The sequence below is a fragment of the Macaca thibetana genome, chromosome 4 (genome assembly GCF_024542745.1).
Source record: "Macaca thibetana thibetana isolate TM-01 chromosome 4, ASM2454274v1, whole genome shotgun sequence".
NCBI classification, from domain to species: domain Eukaryota; kingdom Metazoa; phylum Chordata; class Mammalia; order Primates; family Cercopithecidae; genus Macaca; species Macaca thibetana.
The window spans coordinates 144,055,945-144,078,950 of NC_065581.1; the positions used below are offsets into that span (position 1 = coordinate 144,055,945).

General features: G+C 35.2%; 1 protein-coding gene across 4 annotated transcripts in view; it reads left to right on the forward strand.

The window, feature by feature from the left end:
- Positions 1-23,006, forward strand: part of TBC1D32 (TBC1 domain family member 32) — a 223,988-nt gene that overhangs the window by 33,402 nt on the left and 167,580 nt on the right. For all 4 annotated transcript variants that reach the window (XM_050788740.1, XM_050788739.1, XM_050788738.1 and 1 more), the window contains 5 exons: positions 2,794-2,884; positions 6,834-6,974; positions 9,819-9,911; positions 12,074-12,216; positions 14,495-14,619. In XM_050788740.1, the coding sequence (XP_050644697.1) occupies positions 2,794-2,884; positions 6,834-6,974; positions 9,819-9,911; positions 12,074-12,216; positions 14,495-14,619 (593 nt within the window). The remainder of the gene's footprint in view (positions 1-2,793; positions 2,885-6,833; positions 6,975-9,818; positions 9,912-12,073; positions 12,217-14,494; positions 14,620-23,006) is intronic.

The window sequence follows — 23,006 nt, forward strand, 5'->3', positions numbered from 1 at the left end:
AGTAAGTGGATAGTGAAGATAAAGCTGAGTAGGAATGGTTGCAAGGAGGGTAGATTTCTAAAGCCTTGAATGAACGAAAGTGTCTGAGAGAGATTATTTTGGAGACAGTGTTTTGAGTTTTCAGTTAAAGAAGCTGTCTATTGTTTGTTCTTTTGTCTTCTAATTCTTTAGAGCTTCTCTTAAGTGTATTATTTTATAAATTTTTCATGTCAAGAGTTTCCTAAAGTGTCAGTTGTTATTTTAATCCACTTCTGTTTCATTTTGTTTTCTGTTAGAAAATGGGTCGAAGGTTCTAGGTAGAGATAGGGGAGAAGTATTGAAGCAAAAAGATGTTTAATACATTGTATAATAATCCAAGCAAAAGATGATGGAACCATGGAAGAAGGATAAGACAGAATTGGGATAAATGGGTGGACTCAAAATACTTTATTTAGAATGTAGGATTTAGAGGACTTTTGAATGAGGGGGTTGTGATTGAGGCCTCAGACAATTGATGATTAATGTCATTCACTGAGATAAGTAACACAGTGTGAGGCACACATTTGCTGGAAAAGATGATTTTTAGATTTGTTAGATTTAGTCATATTTGAAATGCAGATTTCTAGGAGGCATGGGTCTGGATCCCTGACGTTTGATTTAGAAAAGACTCGTAGATATGGGAGGGGGAGGGGTCCCCAAGACAACCCTCAGGTTTAATGATTTGCTAGGAGGAGTCATAGGATTCAGCATATAGTTATGCTTTCAGTTATCATTTATAACAATGAAAGGATACCAAGAACAATCAGCAAAGAGGAAAAAGTTCATTGAGTGAAGTATGGAAGATATGAAATCGCTTCCAAGAGTCTTTTCCCCACTAGAATCACATAAGACGTGCTTAATGCTTTCAGCATTGAATTGTGGCAACTTATGTGAAATGTTATATACCAGGGAAGCTCATTAGAAACTCAGTGCCTGCATATACACCATGGAATACTATGCAGCCATAAAAAAGGATGAGTTCATATCCTTTGTAGGGACATGGATGCAGCTGGAAACCATCATTCTCAGCAAACTATCGCAAGAACAGAAAACCAAACACCACATGTTCTCACTCATAGGTGGGAACTGAACAATGAGATCACTTGGACTGGGGAAGGGGAACATCACACACCGGGGCCTATCACGGGGAGCGGGGAGGGGGGAGGGATTGCATTGGGAGTTATACCTGATGTAAATGACGAGTTGATGGGTGCTGATGAGTTGATGGGTGCAGCACACCAACATGGCACAAGTATACATATATAACAAACCTGCATGTTATGCACATGTACCCTAGAACTTAAAGTATAAAAAAAAAAAAAAAAAAAAAAAAAGACACTCAGTGCCTGGTTTTTGTTTTTGAGGAAGGGCTGCTGATCACATAGAAACCCTCTGCCTCGTACATACCAGGGTCCAAGACTCCTAGAGGGAAAGCAGGTATTCCTCATAAACCACATTATCTGTGTAAACATTGTCAGCAATTCTCAGTTCTCAGAATGATGACAGCCCTCCTGAAATCCAAGTTCCTAGATGCTATCAAAATCCCACCTTGTAAGGAGGCCTTTTCTAAAGATAGAAGTCCTGCCACGTTACCTCTTTTCTGCATACAACTGAGGGCATAAAAATGAACGAGATGGGAAAATCCATTGATTCCTTGATGCTGCAATTATGAACTTGCTTCTTTTCAAACCTTCATTTTCTTTCCTATCTAAAGCTTAATTAATCCTTCCTTCCACTTGGATTCCATCTGCTTCTTCCTCTTGTATATATTTGTTTTCTATCAACTCTCCCCTTTCTCTCCTATATAGTCAAACTCTTCCTCTCTGTTGGCTTCCCCCAGTAACATTTAAGCATAACCATATCCTTCTAACCTGAAAAAGAGTTTAATCTTGACTCTAAGATACAGTTGTTGGTCTGTTTTAAAAATTTTCCTTGCTGTCTTTCCTGAAAATAAAAATTATGCTAACTGCCTTTACTTTTTCGCTTCCTATTCCTTTATTTGGTATAGTCTGGCTTTATTCACCAAACTCCTCTGAAACTGATCTTGTCAAGGTCCCCAACAACTGCCTTGTTACCAGACTTAACAATTATCACACCGTATATCACTGGTGACTTTTATTTTTTTTGGGAATTAGGATAAGAGGCCATCGATGGGTAGGCAGGTGCTGAGGAAAGGGGAGAAGGTTTGAAGCCTCTGCTTGTGGAGAATGAGAGGAGGAGTTAGAATGGAGACTAATAGGAGAATCACTGGGTACAGTAGGGGTTGGAGATCATTTTTTTATTGTGACTCTTTTCTTTGACTTATGAGATTTTTCTTTATCAACTTTTAGCAATTCTGGTATTTGAGATGGAAATAAAGACTTGATCCACTTGATATTTTGCTGGCTGGGTAGGAGGAAAAGATTCTAAGGCAAAGGAACTGGACAAGATAGTTTCTAAAGTTATGGTCATGGCCACAGAGTTTTTGCATCTTTCACTATAAAATATAAAGTATATATTTATTTCTGTCCAATGACACCAACATTGTCCAATGACACCAGCATTATAACATTATTGTATTTGTTGGTCCACAAATATTTTCACAGTGTTCACCAGAGTGATGCCATAGTTAAAATGTAATTGAGGAGGCTGAGCTTTAATAGCTAGAAAGGTACTGTACTAAATATTTTTCTCAAATATTTCTCCAAAGCATTTTTACAGCTTTGACAAATTTCTTTTAAGTCTTGGACTTGAGGGCTGCGAAGTTCTGGAATTAATAACTTATTATTTCATCAGATAACTACAGCCATTCAGCAGTGTGTTCAGTACTTTGAACTGTGTAAGACTAGGAAAGCTGAGGAAACTTTGGGACATTCAAAGCATTGCAGTAAGTATTATTTCCTCTATTACATACTTTTAAAAATGGTAAATTTTATTAGTAAATAGAGTTTATTAGTAACTTTTATTTTTTAATGATTGTTAGTATGGTAAATGAGGTCACTTTTATTAATGACTTTGGAAAATATATTTTACACATTTATAAGATACACTATAATCATTATTTTCTATAACAGATCTATATTTGAAATTAATATACAACCATACTGATTCTTATTAGATGCAGTTCTTCAATTCATAGTAGGGTATATAACCTAATCTGTTATATTGCAATAATATACAGTCCATTCTTTCCCCTACAGTAATGTATCAGTCATCTAATCAGGCACATATGCACTTTAATGGGAGAAAAACTTCCATAAAATGTTGTTATTATTTTTGAACACTCCGTGTTACCCCGTGATCCTTCTTTGCTTATTCTCTGTCTGAGCTAAAATGTCCCGAATGCTTCGTAATCTGGCCCCGATTTCTCTATACGATCTCTTCTCTAGTTATTGACTAAAATGAATCTTCTCTTAGTCTTTTTTGCATACCAATGCCTATACAACATTATTTTTACTTCTACTGTCCCATCCATAATTCCCTACACTAATAGATATCTTATTTATCATGAAAGAAGAAATTGTATTTTATTAATTAATTTTTTTAGACAGAGTCTCGCTGTGTCATCCAGGCTGGAGTGCAGTGGCATGATCTCGGCTCACTGCAACCTCTGCCTCCCGGGTTCAAGCGACTCTCCTGCCTCAGCCTCCCAAGTTGCTGGGAGTACAGGTGCCTGCCACCATACCTGACTAATTTTTTGTATTTTTAGTAGAGATGGAGTTTCACTGTGCCGGCCAAGCTGCTCTTGAACTCCTGACCTTGTGATCCAACCACCTCGGCCTCCCAAAGTACTGGGATTACAGGCCTGAGCCCTTGCTCCTGGCAGAAACTGTATTGTAAATTTCAAGGCCCCCCTGCCTATTCTGAATTTTTCTTGCTGTTGCTTATGTCACACAATTTGCCATGTGAACCTGATAGCTTTTATTGTTCTGTTGTTTTTATGTTGTTTCCTTAAGCATATAGTAAGCTCTTTTGAGAGTATGATGATATCTTATACTTTTCTTCGTTCTTGCGTGAATTTCTTTATCTAACTCAAAGCAAGGGGGATGGAGATAGACCAATAATTAATGGGTTTCACAAGCTAGTGTTTAGTAGGGGAGGAGAAAGTGTAGAAGTTATAATTTGTTCTTCAAGAGAAGGAAAAAGACATATAAGTTCATATGTTATCTCATTTACAAACTTAGATTTTTCTAATTTCTTGATATCAAAATGTAATATTTAGCTCCTTTCCCCCCATTATTCTCTCAGCCCTTCATGGTTTTGCTCTCTTCCCTATCTACTAAAGACCTCAGGGTGCCTCACTGCATTTTTATTGTTGTTGTTGTTGTTGCCATGTTTTTAAAAGAATTCTTGCGCATTTCTCTTTCAGAGTTTTCTGCCTGCAGTTGCCCAACTTTAGGTCCATTCAATTCTGTATCTTTTCTGGTACTCAGGAAATTAAGCAGAGAGTATATGACATGGCTTGATAGTAAATATATATTTTCTGACTTCAGTTGCTCTCTCTCTGTTGCTTTGGAATCCTCCTAGATGTTCTTTCTTCAGGGTTCCATAAGAGCTATTACAAGCCCTTGTCATTCTCATCGAACCCTCTGCTTTGCTCCTGCCCGATTCTCTCTCAGGAGGAGGAGCCCTTGCTTACTCTTGCATTAAGAAAAATGGAGCTTTCCAGATATGAATTCTCTAAATGTCTTGCTTCTTTGTATGCAAATATATATTTATGTGCCCTAATCAGTATTTCCTTTTCTTAGCCTGCAAAGAAGAGATGTTTTGTTTTATATTGGTGTCTTGATTCTTTTATCTTCTGTGTGTGTGTGTGTGTCTTTTAAGAACCAGAACATTGCTTGTGTGTGTGTTTGTGTGTGTGTTTGTGTGTGTTTTAAGAACCAGAAGATTATTATTGTGTCTCACTTTTTACTGACACTTTTCCCTGCATCCTCTAACTTTCTCGTGTGTAATTGAGCAAGTTCTTTGCTTCATTATGTGTCTTACTTCTCTGCTTCCCATTAGAGAAGAGCTCTTCTATTCTAAGTAGTCTCTATACCCCCAGGTCCCATTCTTTACCTTATATTCACTTTTCAACCATGGAAATAAGGCTTTTATTTCTTCTGCCCCATGACCTTCCCATGTATCAGCATCTCCTCTTTCTTGTCCTACTTCTACAGCATTTGCTTTCACTCTTCGTCATGGTAACATTCTTGCTTAGAGTTCCTCATTCTCTAGTAAGTTTTTCTTGGTCACTTGAAAATCTCTTTCTTTTTCTTTGTATGTTTGTACTCATAAAGATTTTGCCCTTGGCTCTTTTCTCACCTTAGTCTACCTGCTCTCTTGGGAGGAAACTATTTACTTTCACGGTTTCAAATATTATATATTTATATATAAATGATGACTGGAATATTTGAGACCACATCCCTTTCCTGAATTCCACGCACATGCACTCACCTTATTTAGTGTCTCTATCTGGATGTTACATGGGCACTTTGAATTAAAATATTAAAGATTGAAATCACAGTTAGTTTTTTTCCCTTTTTAGACTTTTTTTTTTTTAGACAAAGTCTCACTCTGTCACCCAGGCTGGAGTGCAGTGGCACGATTTTGGCTCACTGCAACCTCCGCCTCCCGGGTTCAAGCAATTCTCATGCCTCAGCCACCAGAGTAGCTAGGATTGCAGGCGCTTGCCACCATGCCTGGCTAATTTTTGTATTTTTAGTAGAAACGGGGTTTTGCCATGTTGGCCAGGCTGGCCTCAAACTCCTGACCTCAGGTGATCACCTGCCTTGGTCTCCCAAAGTGCAGGGATTACAGGCATGAGCTACTGCTCCTGGCCTTCTTTTTATAATTACTTAAATAGAAGAAAACTTTACTCTGAACAAAGATACTTGAATTAGGACCTTGAGTTTTCTTATCTTCTCTCATTCTTTCACTGTCCATGTGTAATTCTTCCTAAGGCATATTGATTTTATTTTCTTAAACTTTTATTTTTACTACTCTTCTGCATTCCTTTTACTAATGTTTTTGTTCATGATTTTCTTGATCTTTTTATTTCAGACTTTGACCTTTTATTCACTTTTTATACTGCCATCAGAGCCTGATTTCCACAGTTCATATTTATTACTTTGCTGCTTAAAACCCTTTGATGTCTTCCCAATTGCCTCTATAATAAAGTCCAGATTCCTTATGAGGCTAAGTCCCTCCATGATCTGCTCCTTCTAGTCCCTTCTCTTCCACTCGTTCTCCTCATGCTCTGGTCGGATCAGATTGTTTGCCATACTCTGGATTGGAAGCCCAGTTTCAGAGTTCTTAATGGTTTTTGACACTAGTGTTCAGGATCTTGTATAAAATAGGTACTCAACAGACTTTGAATGTGCAGGTGAATGAGTGAATGACAAATACATATTGGGAGATGTCTATATCTTAGAGATTCTAATTTCACTTAGATGTGTGCTTGTTAATATGATCTTTTGTAATATTGGCTTTTAATTGGTGGAATTAAATAGTAACTAACATTTTCTATTAATTTTCTTCTGCCCTTAACTTACTTTTGAAGTTCCTCTTCAGTGACAGATAGCTGTGACAATCTTATGGTATTTATTTTAGAATGGACACTATATGTATACTATTCCTTTCTGAGGCTGCTTTTTAAGATGATTGCTTTTCTTTGGGGATTTATTGTAAAGGATCTTAGGAAACAATAAGGAAAATAAATAATTAAAAAATTTTAGACCAACAGTGTCTCCATTCTAGCCTGTAGCCTTGTTTAATGTCTAGAAGGGAATGAAGACAGGTACTGTAAAATATAATGACGCTAAATAAATGTTCTTGTTTGCTTCTCTTTTAAGGAAAAAAGCAGAAAACTTTCTACTACTTAGGACAAGAATTACAATATATTTATTTCATTCACTCACTGTGCCTTTTAGGAAGATTATTGATCTATAAACAAGGCAGAAAATTATTTCCTATTAAGCTGAAGAATAAAAAAGGTAAGTACAATTAGGAGAAATAAATTTTGTTAAGATACGCTAAGATTTATATGTGATGGAGTATTCAAACTTGGAAATTTGACATGTTCCTTTCTACGGTACTTAGCTACATACCTTTTAGTCTATTGATAGCTTATACACTTCGAAGTATTTGTTTTCTTTTAGTTTTCAGTGTGTACTTCTTCCTACATGTATTTTTTGTTTATTTGTTTGTTTTTGTTTTTGTTATTATTCCTTCAGCCTTTAGGAATCCAGATATAGGTTTAGAGCTAGAAGACCTTAAGTTCTCATTCCATTATAAACTAGTTGTGATCTTTTGGGAAAATCACTTAACCTTTGTTGTTTCAGTTTCTTTATCTGTAAAAATTGAATTGTGAAATCAGTACTATTTGGCTTACAGAATTTTTGTGATCACAGAGAAATTGAGGTTTGCAAATACTGTTTTATAAACTGCAAAGCCCTGTGTCATTTTATATATTACCATATTATTTTTACCCTAAGTCTCATTTACTTTTTTCGTGTCAAACTTCAGCACATGCTGTTAGTATAGTCTTAAACTCTTAAGGGAATTAAAAATGATAACTAAGAATATAGTGTATAGCAGGGACCAGCAAACGTTTTTTTTTTTTTTTTTTTTTTTTTTGTAAAGCACCACATAGTAACATAGTAAATATTTTGGGCTGTTTTGGCCACATACTACTTTTGTATATTCTCTCTATGTGTGTACGAAAAAAGAGTTAATGCAGCAGGCCTGAAACAGCTATCCTTAGAAAGGCCTGTTTGCAAGGTTGGACCTTGGCTGGGACCTAGGAACTTGGATTTCCTATTGTTTCTAGAACTGATGAGTGCCTAAACTGTGCACTGATCACCGCCTAAACTGTACAATGTTAATTATGTGGAGTACCTGGTGTTCTTTTGGGAGTTTAAAATTTTGGCGTGTGCTAGGTAGAGTGTGCTTACATACTTAGATCCCCCAAAAACCTAAAGGACTGGTTTTCTAATGAGTTTTCTTGGTAGATGACATTTCACATGTGTTGTCATAACTTGCTGTTGAAATAATTAAGTGTATTTTCTGTGACTCAACCAGGAGAGGACGCTTAGTAGTTTATACTAGTTAGCTCTGGACTTCACCCCATGCACTTTTGCGCTTTGATTTTGCTTTGTATCCTTTTGTTACAGTAAATCATAGCTGTGAATACAATTATATGCTGAATCCTCTGAGTCTTCTTAGTGAATCATTGAATCTGGGCATGGTTTTGAGCACCTCTGACACATTTAAAAAATGTGAAATCCATTCCTATCTTGTGAGCCTTATAAAATCAGTCCACAATGGCTATAGTTTGCTGACCCCTGGTATAGAGTATATTTATTTTGAATACTCTTTTATACTGTTTTGTAGCTTTTTTAATTTCTCTAAATCTTTTCTTCTCAGTTGATTGTGAGCTCCTTGAGAAAAGACATTGCCTTATATACATCTCTTGTAGTTCCCATGGTAGTGCCACATAATTGTATGCATAATGAGCACTCAGTAGATAATTGACTTTTAATAAAAGAGCTATCATTTTATAGGATACTGTTGAACTTTACAGAAATATACTAATGTATTCTTGTGATGGTGTAGTGTTCAGCTTACATTTATATGTCTGTCATCTATAATTTATTTATCATTTTGTATTGACTTTTAACATCTACATTTTGGCCTACCAGATATTATAGATCACCTGAAAATTGAGTTTCTAGAGGTTTATTCTACTATGTTAGACTAATGTTAGGTCAACAGTCACCTTTAAGTTTCACATGTGATTTCATCAGACTCTTTTAATGTAAGCCTCTATAGCAAGAGTTGGTAAATTTTTTCTATGGGCCACATTTGGTCTACTATCTTGTTTGTACACTTGTGAGCTAAGAATGGTTTTAATGTTTTTAAATTGTTGAAAAAAATTAGGGTGTTTTGTGATATGTGAGAAATATACATTAAATTTTAGTGCGCACAGAGTTTTATTGGAGAATGGCCATACTCATTTATTTGCATATCATCTACATATATTTAGTGCTACCACGGCAGACTTGAGTATTTGTGACAGAGACCATTTGGCCACAAAATCTAAAATATTTACTCTCTAGTTCTTCAAAGAGGAAAGTTTGCTAAGCCCTGTTCTACAGTTTTTTTTTTGTTTGTTTGTGACGGAGTCTCGCTCTGTCACCCAGGCTGGAGTGCAGTGGCCGGATCTCAGCTCACTGCAAGCTCCGCCTCCCGGGTTTGCGCCATTCTCCTGCCTCAGCCTCCCAAGTAGCTGGGACTACAGGCGCCCGCCACCACGCCCGGCTAGTTTTTTGTATTTTTTTAGTAGAGACGGGGTTTCACCATGTTAGCTAGGGTGGTCTCGATCTCCTGACCTCGTGATCTGCCCGTCTCGGCCTCCCAAAGTGCTGGGATTACAGGCTTGAACCACCGTGCCTGGCCTGTTCTACAGTTTTGTGTAGATAAGTCAGCTGGACCAACTTGGCAAGCTGAATTTTACTACTTCTAATTGAATAAACTCAAATAGCCTTGATCAGATTCATACATCTTTCTATCATAGGTTTATCTTAAGTGATTGATTCAAAATAAATGGTAAAACTGTATCTTTACATAGCACCTAGAGCATTGCTTGCCTTACTGTGTTTTAATTTGTATGTAATTTGTTCTGGAGTCTTCTATCTGAGATTATAGCTCCCTTCTGCCTGATTGCCCAATAGTCTGTACAAAAACTCAATTATATAGATGGATGAAAGCTCAGTTAAATTTCTCTAAGTTGAAAGAATGTGTTAGAAATTAATTTTCTCTTTATTTTCTTTTTAAAGGTTTGGTATCCCTCGTAGATCTGATTGTTCTATTTACACAGCTTATCTATTACTCACCAAGTTGTCCAAAGATGACATCAGCTACACATGCAGGTAATTCTGTTTCTATTTTAAGTAGAAAAATAGAAAACATCTAAAAATATTGAAGTATTCTATTGTCTAGATGTTTTGAGTGCCTGACCTACTTTGGTAAGTAGGTTTCATTAAGATACAGTATTATGAGAAATTATATTGGTCCTGAAGTAAGCCATGAAATTTAATTTTGTTCATTGATGTTTTAAGATGTTTCTACTGTACTACTTTTTAAATTTAGAATTTAATCACTGAGAATTTTAATGATGTTCTTTATTAAGATCAAAATATTCTCAAGACATGGTACTGAGGGATATTTGATTGATAGGTCATAATGTGATTTTTTTTTCCTGTTATTTTCCATTCTTTATACTTTCTAAAATGTTTTGATTAACTCACTTGTTTTGTCTTACATCCAAAACTTCAATCTTTTCAGGGTCTTCTTTTATTGAAGAATAAAGAAAAAACTCTTCATGTTTTTCAGAAAAATACTCTTTAGTTTTATGGCTGTTGACTAGTTTTTAAAAATGTTCTAAAATATTAACATTTAAAAGATAACTTATATTTTTCCTTTGAGTATCAAGAATAGTTTTCAAAGTAAAACACTTAATAATAAAACACACCAATAATGCATAGACATACAGTGTTCTAAAACTAGGAAATAACCCTAGAATTGCTGAAACAAATTCTGAGGCAAACTCAAGTGAATCAAAGAAAAAAATGTTTTGGGCTATGTATTAGTGCTATAACATAACTATCAACTGGTAGGTTATTATTCAGTACAGTGTTCACTGTGCAGGTGATGAGTGCACCAGAAGCCCAAATCTCACCATTATTCAGTATGTCCATGTAACAAGTCGACACATATACCTTCTGAATCAATTTAAAAAAATATGAAACTAATAGGTTTTTTCCAAGCAATTATACTAGCCTATTGATCTTCACAGTGTTTCTCAGATTTTTTTTTCTGTCTTTACAGCATTTATACGTATAAAGAACTACCTTAGGTCTTCTGACTATATACTTCTACAACATAGGCATCCTTTATGAGTAAAATCATCTTTCTTTGTTCTAATTACTTGTTTATGTCTTGGTTTACCATGATGTGGACTGTTTTTGTCTTATTTACTTTTCTGTTCATAGTTAGTTCCTAGTACAGTGCCTGGTATTTATTAGGCACTTAATAAATAGAAGATGATTGGATGAGTGAAAGAATGACCATATGCTCATCAATAATATCTCGTTGTAAACAGGGTTTCTCACTTGGAGTTGGTTGAAAAATCACTGAACTTTCCTTTTCCATTTTCTTTTTGTCAGATATTGACCTGGAGTCAGCATGTTTTTTGAGTATGAAATATTGAAACATAAATTAAGAACTTTCATCTTAGAATAGTTTCCAAAGTAAAACACTTAATAATAAAAAACACCAATAATGCATAGACATACAGTGTCTAAATATTAAAGTATTGTATCCTACTAGGACAATCTTACATTAAAAACTATTATTTTGAGGATATTAGATTATATATCTGAAAATATGTCAATTTATGAAACTGAAAATCATTTAATTCAGTGATGATTCCAACCATGTTACCCTTACATGTATTGTGTTTTCCTGTATATACTGTATTTTGAAAGAAAATCTAAAAAATGATCTTTGTTTCCACTGGCTTTATGGTAATACAAGAAGTATAGTAGTGTCTATAAAAGTTTATGAAAGTTTCCATTCTCTTCTGCCTCCTTTTTTCCATTTTCTTGTCTGAATTTAATTTTCTTGTAGGCTCAATACTTGAATATGTTATTTAAGAAAAAGAATAAATGTAAGTAAGATAAAGGTGTATTCTAGGGAGAAAAACATGTTTTCTAGGAGGAAAAAAAGCTGTACATTTGCTTCAGACCACATCTTCAATATTAAGCAGTAATTTAATGTCGAACAGTAAATGATTTTGTATTCTCGTCTTTTGGCATTCATGTTTGTTGTCATTTGCTTACTTTTTATGTTAAGTCAATTGAAATTCCCCTAATTCAGGTTATAGTTTGGTAATACATCATCCTTTGAGTTGTATAACTTTTGAAGTATTGAATTAACTTTGATGTTGAACTTTTTGGAACAACAGCTAACACATAAAATAGTTGTTAAGTATTTAATGTTTTGGTTTTAAAAAATATTTATTGTTTATTAGAGAATTACTCTCCTGCAAGTATGGTGACTGAAGTTCTATGGATACTCTGTGATCAAAAAGAATGCGCGGTGGAATGCTTATATAACAACATTGTAATAGAGACACTTCTTCAGCCTATTCACAATTTAATGAAAGGAACTGAGGTTGGTATTATTTACTAAGGAGAAAAAGAGTCTCTTACCTGGGACTTTATTTCTAAATTTGAAATGTTTTATTATGCTGTCCTTCCATGTATGAATGTATTTTGTGTTGATATATATTTTTATTTACTATTAAATTATAGCTCATGCCGTTGATTGATTTATTATGATATGCAGAGGGAAAGTACATAGAATATCCAAGTTTTTTTTTTAATCAGGACTAGATCTGCTGATGCAAATAACTTAGAAAAGTTATTCTATTAAGAAGTTATTTGTTTTGCAAATCTAATAAATCTTGTAAATGTTTTGTTATTTGTTTTACGGCATTTTTATAGCTTTTGGAAGTGTGATTATTTTCCTTAGTAACCAACTCTGTTTTATATTAAGAAGAACTGGTATTACTTTAGAGAGAACACTTATATAGAATTCCAATTTGAACAGATGTATGTCTCTTTACAGTTTGCACAGTATATTCCCTTACATTATATAATTTAATAATCACAACTGAGGCTGAAATAAGTGACTTGCTCTAGGTCAGACATTTACCAAGTTGCAGAGTTGCTACTGTTACTAGTTTGGGTGTCTATTCAGTACCTCCCTCTACTTGTATGACTTAAACTTCTGGGCAGTGATTTTTAAGGCTTATCAATAGGTTAAAAGCTTTTGCCTTTTTGTATCTGTTTTGAGATGTTTTTACTGTTTTCATCTTTCTCTTATGTTCACCCATCAGTGGGCTGTCACATACTTTTCTGCTTGTTGCTTGCTAGGTAAACTTGGCAAATGCAAGTTTTCTGTCCCGTAACTACTTTCTTTCTTATATATTCCAGTTGTAATAGATAATTTGCACTTTCTAAATAAGGTTATTATATCTCCTTGGGTTTGAATGCTTTTTCTTCACCCTAGTCCACATGAAAAAAATTCCTCTTTAGACTAGAGTTTATCTTTGAAATTTCCTCCCAGTTCTCCTTTGCAAAGTTAGGTGGGTTTTTTCTCTGTGTTCCCATGTTATGTACTTCTGTAGTTGTACTTATGTTATGCTTGAATTATTTATTCTTAACAGTAGCCCTCTGGCACATAGTGGACACTCAGTATCTAATTTAAGACATTCAGCATCACCCATTGAGCTTCTGCTGTATCATTAGCTCTCTGCTGGGTACTGCAAATATATAAGTGAATAATACATGTTTATTGCCTTTAAGAAGCCTACTGTAATAGGCAAGGCAGACCTTTAAACCAAAAATATTTAAAATGAGGAATAGAAAGTTTTAAAATACTGTGTTTTATGTATATAGACATGAGAGAATATATAGTCTCATATGTGAGAGAAGGAATGTATTCTAAGGAGATAAATTATTTTAAGAAAGATATTTAATATGAAAAATGGTATACTTTTTGTGCTAAGTAGTAAGAATAGTGCTATTCATATTAAACAATATGATTAGTAATAATTATCTTTAGGTGAATATACCTGACTAATCATTAGTTAGGCTAGCCTACTAAATCTATTAGAATGTATTGATTGCAACATTTACATTTTCAAATGTATTATAGATGGTATGTGTGTTGGCATCCATGCAGGTTCAGGTGAATAAGCAGACCCCACAAAGAACAGGAATTATAATACTGTAGATGCACTCTAGCATTGACATGGCTCTCTGGTTTTCAGTGTGTGCTTTGTGCTGCTTTGGTATATATTGGCAAAGGCATTTTAGTACTGTCATTTGAAAGCAAAAGTGAGCAAATATGGTTGGTTCAGTCTTTGTTTTCTTATTAGGTGACATCATTGACTATTGGCCAGCCCATGAATTGGCTCTCCTTAGTCGGATGTACATTCATGACGCGAATGTGTATAAGAGGATGACACCCTTAGAAGGGATGGCAGCGTGTTAGATATCATATATAATGTAATTATATTGGATACTCAGGAGCCCAGTGGGTGGGAAATAAAGAGCAAAGTGGAAATACAAGGTCTACTACATTTGCCAACCAGAAATATATATGAAACTGTAACAAGAGCATAAATTCTTAATAATTCTTAATTAATTTGGGTGAAAAAAAATCTGTATTTATTTGCTTCATCAGTTGGGCTGGTAAAATAATATAATCTAATAACACATTTTATTCAGACATATTATTTCACAGCCAAACAAATCATTAAGCTTGTTTTTTGTTGTGATAATATAGCTTTACAAGACTATATACAATCCTTGAATTTTAGTCTGTGATATGTTAGCATGTCATTAAATTATGTGATTTGTCTTGTTTTCTTTTTAATGTACAGGCATCTCCAAATTGCTCTGAGACAGCTTTAATTCATATAGCTGGTATTTTGGCAAGAATTGCATCTGTAGAAGAAGGACTTATTTTACTCCTTTATGGAGCAAATATGAACTCTTCTCAAGAAAGGTATGTGCTATTTTAAATCTGGATAATTATTCCAGGTATAGTTTCGTTTTCTCACAAGCCACTAATAATATATTAAATGATCTTAAAAAAGTTGGAATAACCAGGATTATGGACTATGCAGGCAGAGTAGACCTTGACGTCTGTAATTTCAAACTAAGGAGAGTTCGCTCTTGATGGGTCTTCTTACCCCCCCAATTGTCTTCTCCCTTGTATTTTCACTTACAGACTTTTGTCACACATGATTAAGTCAAACCAAAGACGTGCAAAGAAGCTAGGTACTTTTTTCTTCCTCCTCTAGTTCCTATTTTCTCACTTAACCAATGGTAATATTTTAGTGTTTACACTTCTAGACTTTCTCTGTGCTTATAATTATCCAGTGCATCAGAGAGACCTACATACAAGCAGTCATATTTTTATCTTCTCTTTACAAAAATGGTATTATATTTTAAACATTACCCTGCAGCTTGATTTATTGTATAACTATGGGAATTTTCTTAGGTGAATACAGAATGAAACATGATTTTTAATGGCTGCATTATACTTTTGTGTATAGCTTTACCACAATTTATTCAAACATTTTCCCTCTTAGTGAACATCAGATTGTGTCTAGGATTTTTCGCTCCATAAATAACACTGCAATAAGTGTTCTTTTTTTATTTAGCTTGGTATTACATTAATTGATGTTCAAATGTTGAGCCAGTTTTACATACCTGAAATAAATCCCACTTGTTCATGATGTATAAATCATTCTTACACTTTGTTGGCTTTCATTTGCTAATATTTATTGAGGATTTTTCCTCTATGTTCATGAGATATATCAGTCTGTAGAATTTGTAATGTCTTTGTTTGGTTTTGGTATTATTGGAATAGTGACCTCATAATAAACGAGAAGTTATTCTTTCTGTCTTCTGGAGGGTATGACACAGAATTGGTTTAATTTCTTCATAAAATATTTTATAAAATTCACCAATTTTAGCCTGGTGTTTTTTATTTTGGAAGGTTATTAGTTATTGATTCAATTTTTTTAATAAACAGAGGCCTATTCAGATTGTCTACTTGCTCTTTTGTGAATGTTGGCAAAATATGTCTTTCAAGGAAATGGTCAATTTATCTAAATTATCAAATTTGTGGTCACAGAATTGTTCATAATATATCCTTATCCTTTTAATATCATTGAAATGAGTAGTGATGGCCCCTCTTTCACTTCTGATGTTAATAATTTGTGTCTTCTCTTTTTTTTTCTTAGTTAACCTGACTAGAGACTTATACATTTCACTGTTCTTTTCAAAAAACTAACTTCTAACTTCTGGTTTCGTTGATTTTTCTCTATTGATTTAATGTTTTTAATTTTATTGATTTCTCTTCTAATTTCTATTTCTTTTCTTCTTACTTTGGATTTAATTTTCTCTTACTAGTTTTCTATGGTGGAAGCTTAGATGATTAGTTTTAGCTCTTTTCTTCTTTTACAATATTTGTACTTTTATACTTGTACTTAATGCTATAAATTTCCCTCTAAACCACATCTTTCTTACATCTCATAGTTTTGGTAAGTTGTATCTTCATTTTTCATTTAGTTCAAAATATTTCCATTTTCTCTTGAGATTTCTTTTACCCTTGTATTTTTTTTTTTTTTTTTTTTGAGATGGAGTCTTGCTCTGTCACCCTGGCTGGAGTACGGTAGCGTGATTTTGGCTCACTGCAAACTCCGCCTTCTGGGTTGAAGCAATTCTGGTGCCTCAACTTCCCAAGTAGCTGGTACTACAGGTGCATGCCACCATGCCTGGCTAATTTTTATGTTTTTATTAGAGATGGGCTTTCACCATGCTGGCCAGGCTGGTCTGGAGCTCCTGACCTCAAGTGATTCACCTGCCTTGGCCACCAAAGTGCTGGGATTACAGACCTGAGCCACTGCTCCCAACCCTTGTGTTTTTACAGATCTGCCAGCACACGTTACATAATTTCTAGTTTTTAAAGTTTATTGTATGTTTTATGGCCCAGAAAGTGGCATCTTAGTGAATTATCTGTGTGAGCTTATGTAATATATATTCTACTGTTGTTGGATGTCAATTACATTCAGTTGATTGATGGTACTGTTTGGTTCAACTTTGACTTTACTGACATCCTGCTGAATCTGTCAATTACTGATAGAGATATGTTGAAATCTCCAGCTCTATTAGTGAATTCATCTTTTTCTCCCTGCAGTTCTATCAGTTTTTGATTTAAGTATTTTGATGCTTTGTTGTTATGTACATACACATTAAGGATTGTTATGTCTTCTTGGAAAATTGACCCTTCTATTATGATTTAATGTTCCTTTTTACCCTTGATAATTTTCCTTGCTTTGAAGACTGCTTTGTCTGAAACTAATGCACCTACTCCAACTTTCTTTTGATTATTGTTAGCGTGGTATGTATTTCCTCCATTCTTCTTTTACTTTTAATTTATCTTCGTCTTTACGTTTAAAGTGTAAAGTGGGATTTTTATAGACAACATATAGTTGGGTCTTGACTTTTAATCTACCTTGATAATCTTTTATTGACATATTTATGACATTAACAATTAATTATTGATATAATTAAATTAATACTTACCATATTTTTTGCCCTTGTTGGTTTGGTTTTTTTTTTTGTCTTTTACTCTTTTTGCCTTATCTGGCTTTGATTGAGCATTCTATGTGTTTTCATTTTATCTTCTTTGTTAGTATATCAATTATACTTTTTTGTCACTCTTTTTAATGGTTGCTATTAAGTTTGTAATATAGATTTACAACAGAATTAGTTGTAATTGCTAAATATATTGTTTTAGTTGTATTTAGTCCTCTTTCAAATAACACTATATCACTTAACATCTAGTCAATGACCTTATAAGTGGTCATTTCCTCCCTAGTGTCCCTTATATCATTTCTGTCATTTACTTTTTCATAAACTATAATCACCAAATACTTTTTTTGCAATAATTACTTTGAATAAACTTATCTGTTAGATTTGCTTTTTTGTTGTTGTTGTTGTTATTGTTGTTTGTTTCGTTTTTGAGACAAGGTCTCACTCTGTTGCTCAGACTGGAGTGCTGCGGTGTGATCTCGGCTCACTGCAATGTCTGCCTCCCAGGCTCAAGTGATTCTCATGCTTCAGTCTTCCAAGTAGCTGGGACTATAGGTGTGCACCACCATGCCCGGCTAATTTTTTGTATTTTTAGCAGAGACAGGGTTTCACCTTGTTTCCCAGACTGGTCTTGAACTCCTGAACTCAAGCGATCTGCCCGCCTTGACTTGCCCAAGTGCTGGGATTGTCGGTGTCAGCCACCTCACCCAGCCTCATTAGATTAATTAACAAGAAAAATAAAGATTTTATGGGTTATCAAATGCTTTATATTGCTAGCCTTTTTAATTTTAGTAAGATAGTCCTGAAAGTGATATTGCTGGGTCAGAGGGCCTGTACATTTTATGTCTTATAGATCCTGCAAGATTACTTTTCAAAATAGTTGAATTTTACCTTCTTGCCAGCAGTCTATGGGAAGTATGAGGTATCCCCTCCTTTTTATATTCTTGTCAGAACTGCATAATCAGTTTGTAAATGTTTTGGCAACCTAATGAGTGAAAGATCTTGTTTTGATTTATATTTACTTATTCAATTTATGTTTACTTACTTGATTCATATTTCATGTGTCATCTCACTGAGTTTGAGCATCTCATTGCTCCTGCGGCAATAGGGTTATTGGCTATTTCCATTTCCTTGATAGTAATGTTCCTTTCCATATCATTTGTCCATTTGAAATTTGATTTATTGTTCATTGAGTTATATATGCATACAGTAAACATAAAGGTTTATTATAAAAAGTAGCAGTTCCTTTCTTGCTGTCTAGAGACAACTACTTTCAGCTGTTTTTGATGTTTTCTTTAGTGTTTATGTTATCAAATAATGTGGATATAATTTCTTTTAGCTTAAGGCTAAATTGTCAATTGTTCATTGACTTACAACAGTTTATCTCTCTTCCCTGCTTTCCCCACCAAACACACAAATACCTATAGGTACCTAGTCCCTTCATTCTCCATCCGTGCAAATACTGTTGTGCAATCAACTTTTTAATGTTTTACTGTATTCACATTATTGTGAACACTTTTCACAGCTGAGCCATGTGATATTCTTTTGTTACTTTTCTATTCTTTCACAATTTTTGCTTTCTCTGGAGTTAATTTTTTTTTGTTGTTTGGTACAGTTTTCAGTGTACTTAGCTTTCACTGCAGTGCTAAGCCATCTACATGTTTTTTTCTAATTGACTAAATGCTCTCTCAGCATATTATAATACCAAAGTCCATGAGTTTAATTAAAGACATCTGTTTTTGAGCCTTCCCACCTACTTTATCAGAATGGGTTTCTGCCTCAGTTTTGTGCATAACTTTTACCTTGAAATACACTTTATCATCATTATGGAGTAGCCTTATTTTTCATTTTCCTTTCTCTGGAAGTTTTTTTTTTGGCTTTTTTTTGGTGTTTAGTGATCCAGAATGTTATGATGTTTCTTGATGAAGTTCTACCTTTATGTACTAGATGCATGTCTTTTTAAATTGACACATAATAATTGTACATATATTGATGGACATTGTAAATTTGAAGATTTATGCCTTTTAGGGAAAATATGTGGTTTTCTTCTTCTTTTTTTTTTTTTCTTTCTGAAATTCTATTGTTTGAACTTGGACATTCTCATCTGTTCTATTTTCTATTCCTTTTAAAATCTTTTTTTCTGGGAACTTTTTTCTGCTTTCATTTTCTAGCCTTTCTGTTGAAATTGAATTTTTCATTTAAGCTGTGTGGGTTTTTTGTTGTTGTTGTTGTTGTTGTTTGTTTGTTTGTTTTTGAGACAGTCTTACTCTGTTGCCCAGTCGGGAGTGCAGTGGCACAATCTTGGCTCACTACAACCTCCACCTCCTGGGTTCAAGCGATGCTTTTGCCTCAGCCTCCAGAGTCATTGGGACTACAGGCGTGTGCCACCACACCTGGCTCATTTTTGTATTTTTAGTAGAGGTGGGGTTTGAGCATATTGGCCAGGCAGGTCTCGACCTCCCGACCTCATGATCTGCCCACGTTGGCCTACTAAAGTGCTAGTATTATAGGCATGAGCCACTGCGCCCGGCTTTTTGTTTTTTTGTTTTTTTAATTTAACAGAGTTTCATTAAGCAAAGAACAATTTGCGAATCAAGCAGCCTCCTCAGCCAGGGTAGGCTCAGAGAAACTCCAGCACAGCCTCATGGTGGAAGATTTATGAACAGAAACAGAAAAATGATGCACAGAAAGTGTAAGTGAGGTATAGAAAAAGTCATTTTGGTGACAGCTTGCTGTTTGCATTATTTGAACACAGTTTGAACAGTTGGCCCACTTTAGTTGGCCAACGGTGATTGGTATAAGAGTAGGTTACAGTCTGTTTACACTTCCATCTAAGTTATAGTTCACTATGTACAGAGAAACGTTTAGGCTGAACTTAAAATATGCAAGGAGGCAGTTTTAGGCCAAACTTAATTCAACAGCTCTCTTTTTTTTTTTTTTTATTATACTTCAAGTTCTAGGGTACATGTGCACAACGTGCAGGTTTGTTACATAGGTATACATGTGCCATGTTGGTGTGCTGCACCCATTAACTTGTCATTTGCATTAGGTATGTCTCCTAATGCTATCCCTCCCGCCTCCCCCTACCACACCCCGTGACAGGCCCCGGTGTGTGATGTTCCCTGCCCTGTGTCCAAGTGTTCTCATTGTTCAATTCCCACCTATGAGTGAGAACATGTGCTGTTTGGTTTTCTGTCCTTGTGATAATTTGCTGAGAATGGTGGTTTCCAGCTTCATCCATGTCCCTACAAAGGACATGAACTCACCCTTTTTTATGGCTGCATAGTATTCCATGGTGTATATGTGCCACATTTGCTTAATCCAGTCTGTCATTGATGGACATTTGTGTTGTTTCCAAGTCTTTGCTATTGTGAATAGTGCCGCAATAAACATACATGTGCATGTGTCTTTATAGCAGCATGATTTATAATCCTTTGGGTATATACCCAGTAATGGGATGGCTGGGTCAAATGGTATTTCTAGTTCTAGATCCTTGAGGAATCGCCACACTGTCTTCCACAATGGTTGAAATAGTTTACAGTCCTACCAACAGTGTAAAAGTGTTCCTATTTCTCCACATCCTCTCCAGCACCTGTTGTTTCCAGACTTTTTAATGGTCGCCATTCTAACTGATGTGAGATGCTATCTCATTGTGATTTTGATTTGCATTTATCTGATGGCCAGTGATGATGAGCATTTTATCATGTGTCTGTTGACTGCATAAATGTCTTCTTTTGACAGGTGTCTGTTCATATCCTTTGCCCGTGTTTTGATGGGGTTGTTTGATTTTTTCTTGTAAATTTTTTTAAGTTCTTTGTAGATTCTGGGTATTAGCCCTTTGTCAGATGAGTAGATTGTAAAAATGTTCTCCCATTCTGTAGGTTGCCTGTTCACTCTGATGGTAGTTTCTTTTGCTGTGCAGAAGCTCTTTAGTTTAATTAGATCCCATTTGTCAGTTTTGTCTTTTTTTTTTTTTTTTTTTTTTTGAGACGGAGTCTCGCTCTGCCGTTCAGGCTGGAGTGCAGTGGCCGGATCTCAGCTCACTGCAAGCTCCGCCTCCCGGGTTGACGCCATTCTCCTGCCTCAGCCTCCCGAGTAGCTGGGACTACAGGCGCCCGCCACCATGCCCGGCTAGTTTTTTGTATTTTTTAGTAGAGATGGGGTTTCACCGTGTTAGTCAGGATGGTCTCGATCTCCTGACCTCGTGATCCGCCCGTCTCGGCCTCCCAAAGTGCTGTGATTACAGGCTTGAGCCACCGCGCCTGGCCAGTTTTGTCTTTTGTTTCCATTGCTTTTGGTGTTTTAGTCATGAAGTCCTTGCCCATGTATTGCCTAGGTTTTCTTCTAGGGTTTTGATGGTTTTAGGTCTAACATTTAAGTCTTTAATCTATCTTGAATTAATTTTTGTATAAGGTGTAAGGAAGGGATCTAGTTTCATCTTTCTATATATGGCTAGCCAGTTTTCCTAGCACCATTTATTAAATAGGGAATCCTTTCCCCATTTCTTGTTTTTGTCAGGTTTGTCAAAGATCAGATGGTGGTAGAGGTGTGATGTTATTTCCAAGGGCTCTGTTCTGTTCCATTGGTCTTTAACTCTGTTTTGGTAACAGTACCATGCTGTTTGGGTTACTGTAGCCTTGTAGTATAGTTTGAAGTAAGGTAGTGAGATGCATCCAGCTTTGTTCTTTTGGCTTAGTATTGTCTTGGCAATGCAGACTCTTTTGGTTCTGTATGAACTTTAAAGTAGTTTTTTTCCAATTCTGTGAAGAAAGTCATTGGTAGCTTGATGGAGATGGCACTGAATCTATAAATTACCTTAGACAGTATGGCCATTTTTACAATATTGATTCTTCCTATCCATGAGCATAGAATGTTATTCCATTTGTTTGTGTCCTCTTAAAGGAGGACAAAATAACAAAATAAGTTGAGCAGTGGTTTGTAGTTCTCTTTGAAGAGGTCCTTCACATCCCTTGTAAGTTGGATTCCTAGGTATTTTATTCTCTTTGAAGCAATTGTGAATGGGAGTTCACTCATGATTTGGCTCTCTGTTATTGGTGTATAGGAATGCTTGTGATTTTTACACATTGATTTTTTATCCTGAGACTTTGCTGAAGTTGCTTATCAGCTTAAGGATATTTTGGGCTGAGACAATGGGGTTTTCTAAATATACAGTCATGTCATCTGCAAACAGGGACAATGTGACTTCTTCTTTTCCTAACTGAATACCCTTTATTTCTTTCTCTTGCCTGATTGCCCTAGCCAGAACTTCCAACACTGTGTTGAATAGGAGTGGTGAGAGAGGGCATCCTGTCTTGTGCCAGTTTTCAAAGGAAATGCTTCCAGTTTTTGCCCATTCAGTATGATATTGGCTGTGGGTTTGTCATAAATAGCTCTTATTATTTTGAGATACATTCCATCAATACTGAATGTATTGAGAGTTTTTAGCATGAAGGGCTGTTGAATTTTGTCGAAGGCCTTTTCTGCATCTATTGAGATAATAATGTGGTTTTTGTCTTTGGTTCTGTTTATATGCTGGATTACGTTTATTGATTTGCGTATGTTGAACCAGCCTTGCGTTCCAGGGATGAAGCCCACTTGATCATGGTGGATAAGCTTTTTGATGTGCTGCTGGATTCGGTTTGCCAGTATTTTATTGAGGATTTTGCATCGATGTTCATCAGGGATATTGGTCTAAAATTCTCTTTTTTTGTTGTATCTCTGTAGGCTTTGGTATCAGGATGATGTTGGCCTCATAAAATGAGTTAGGGAGGATTCCCTCTTTTTCTA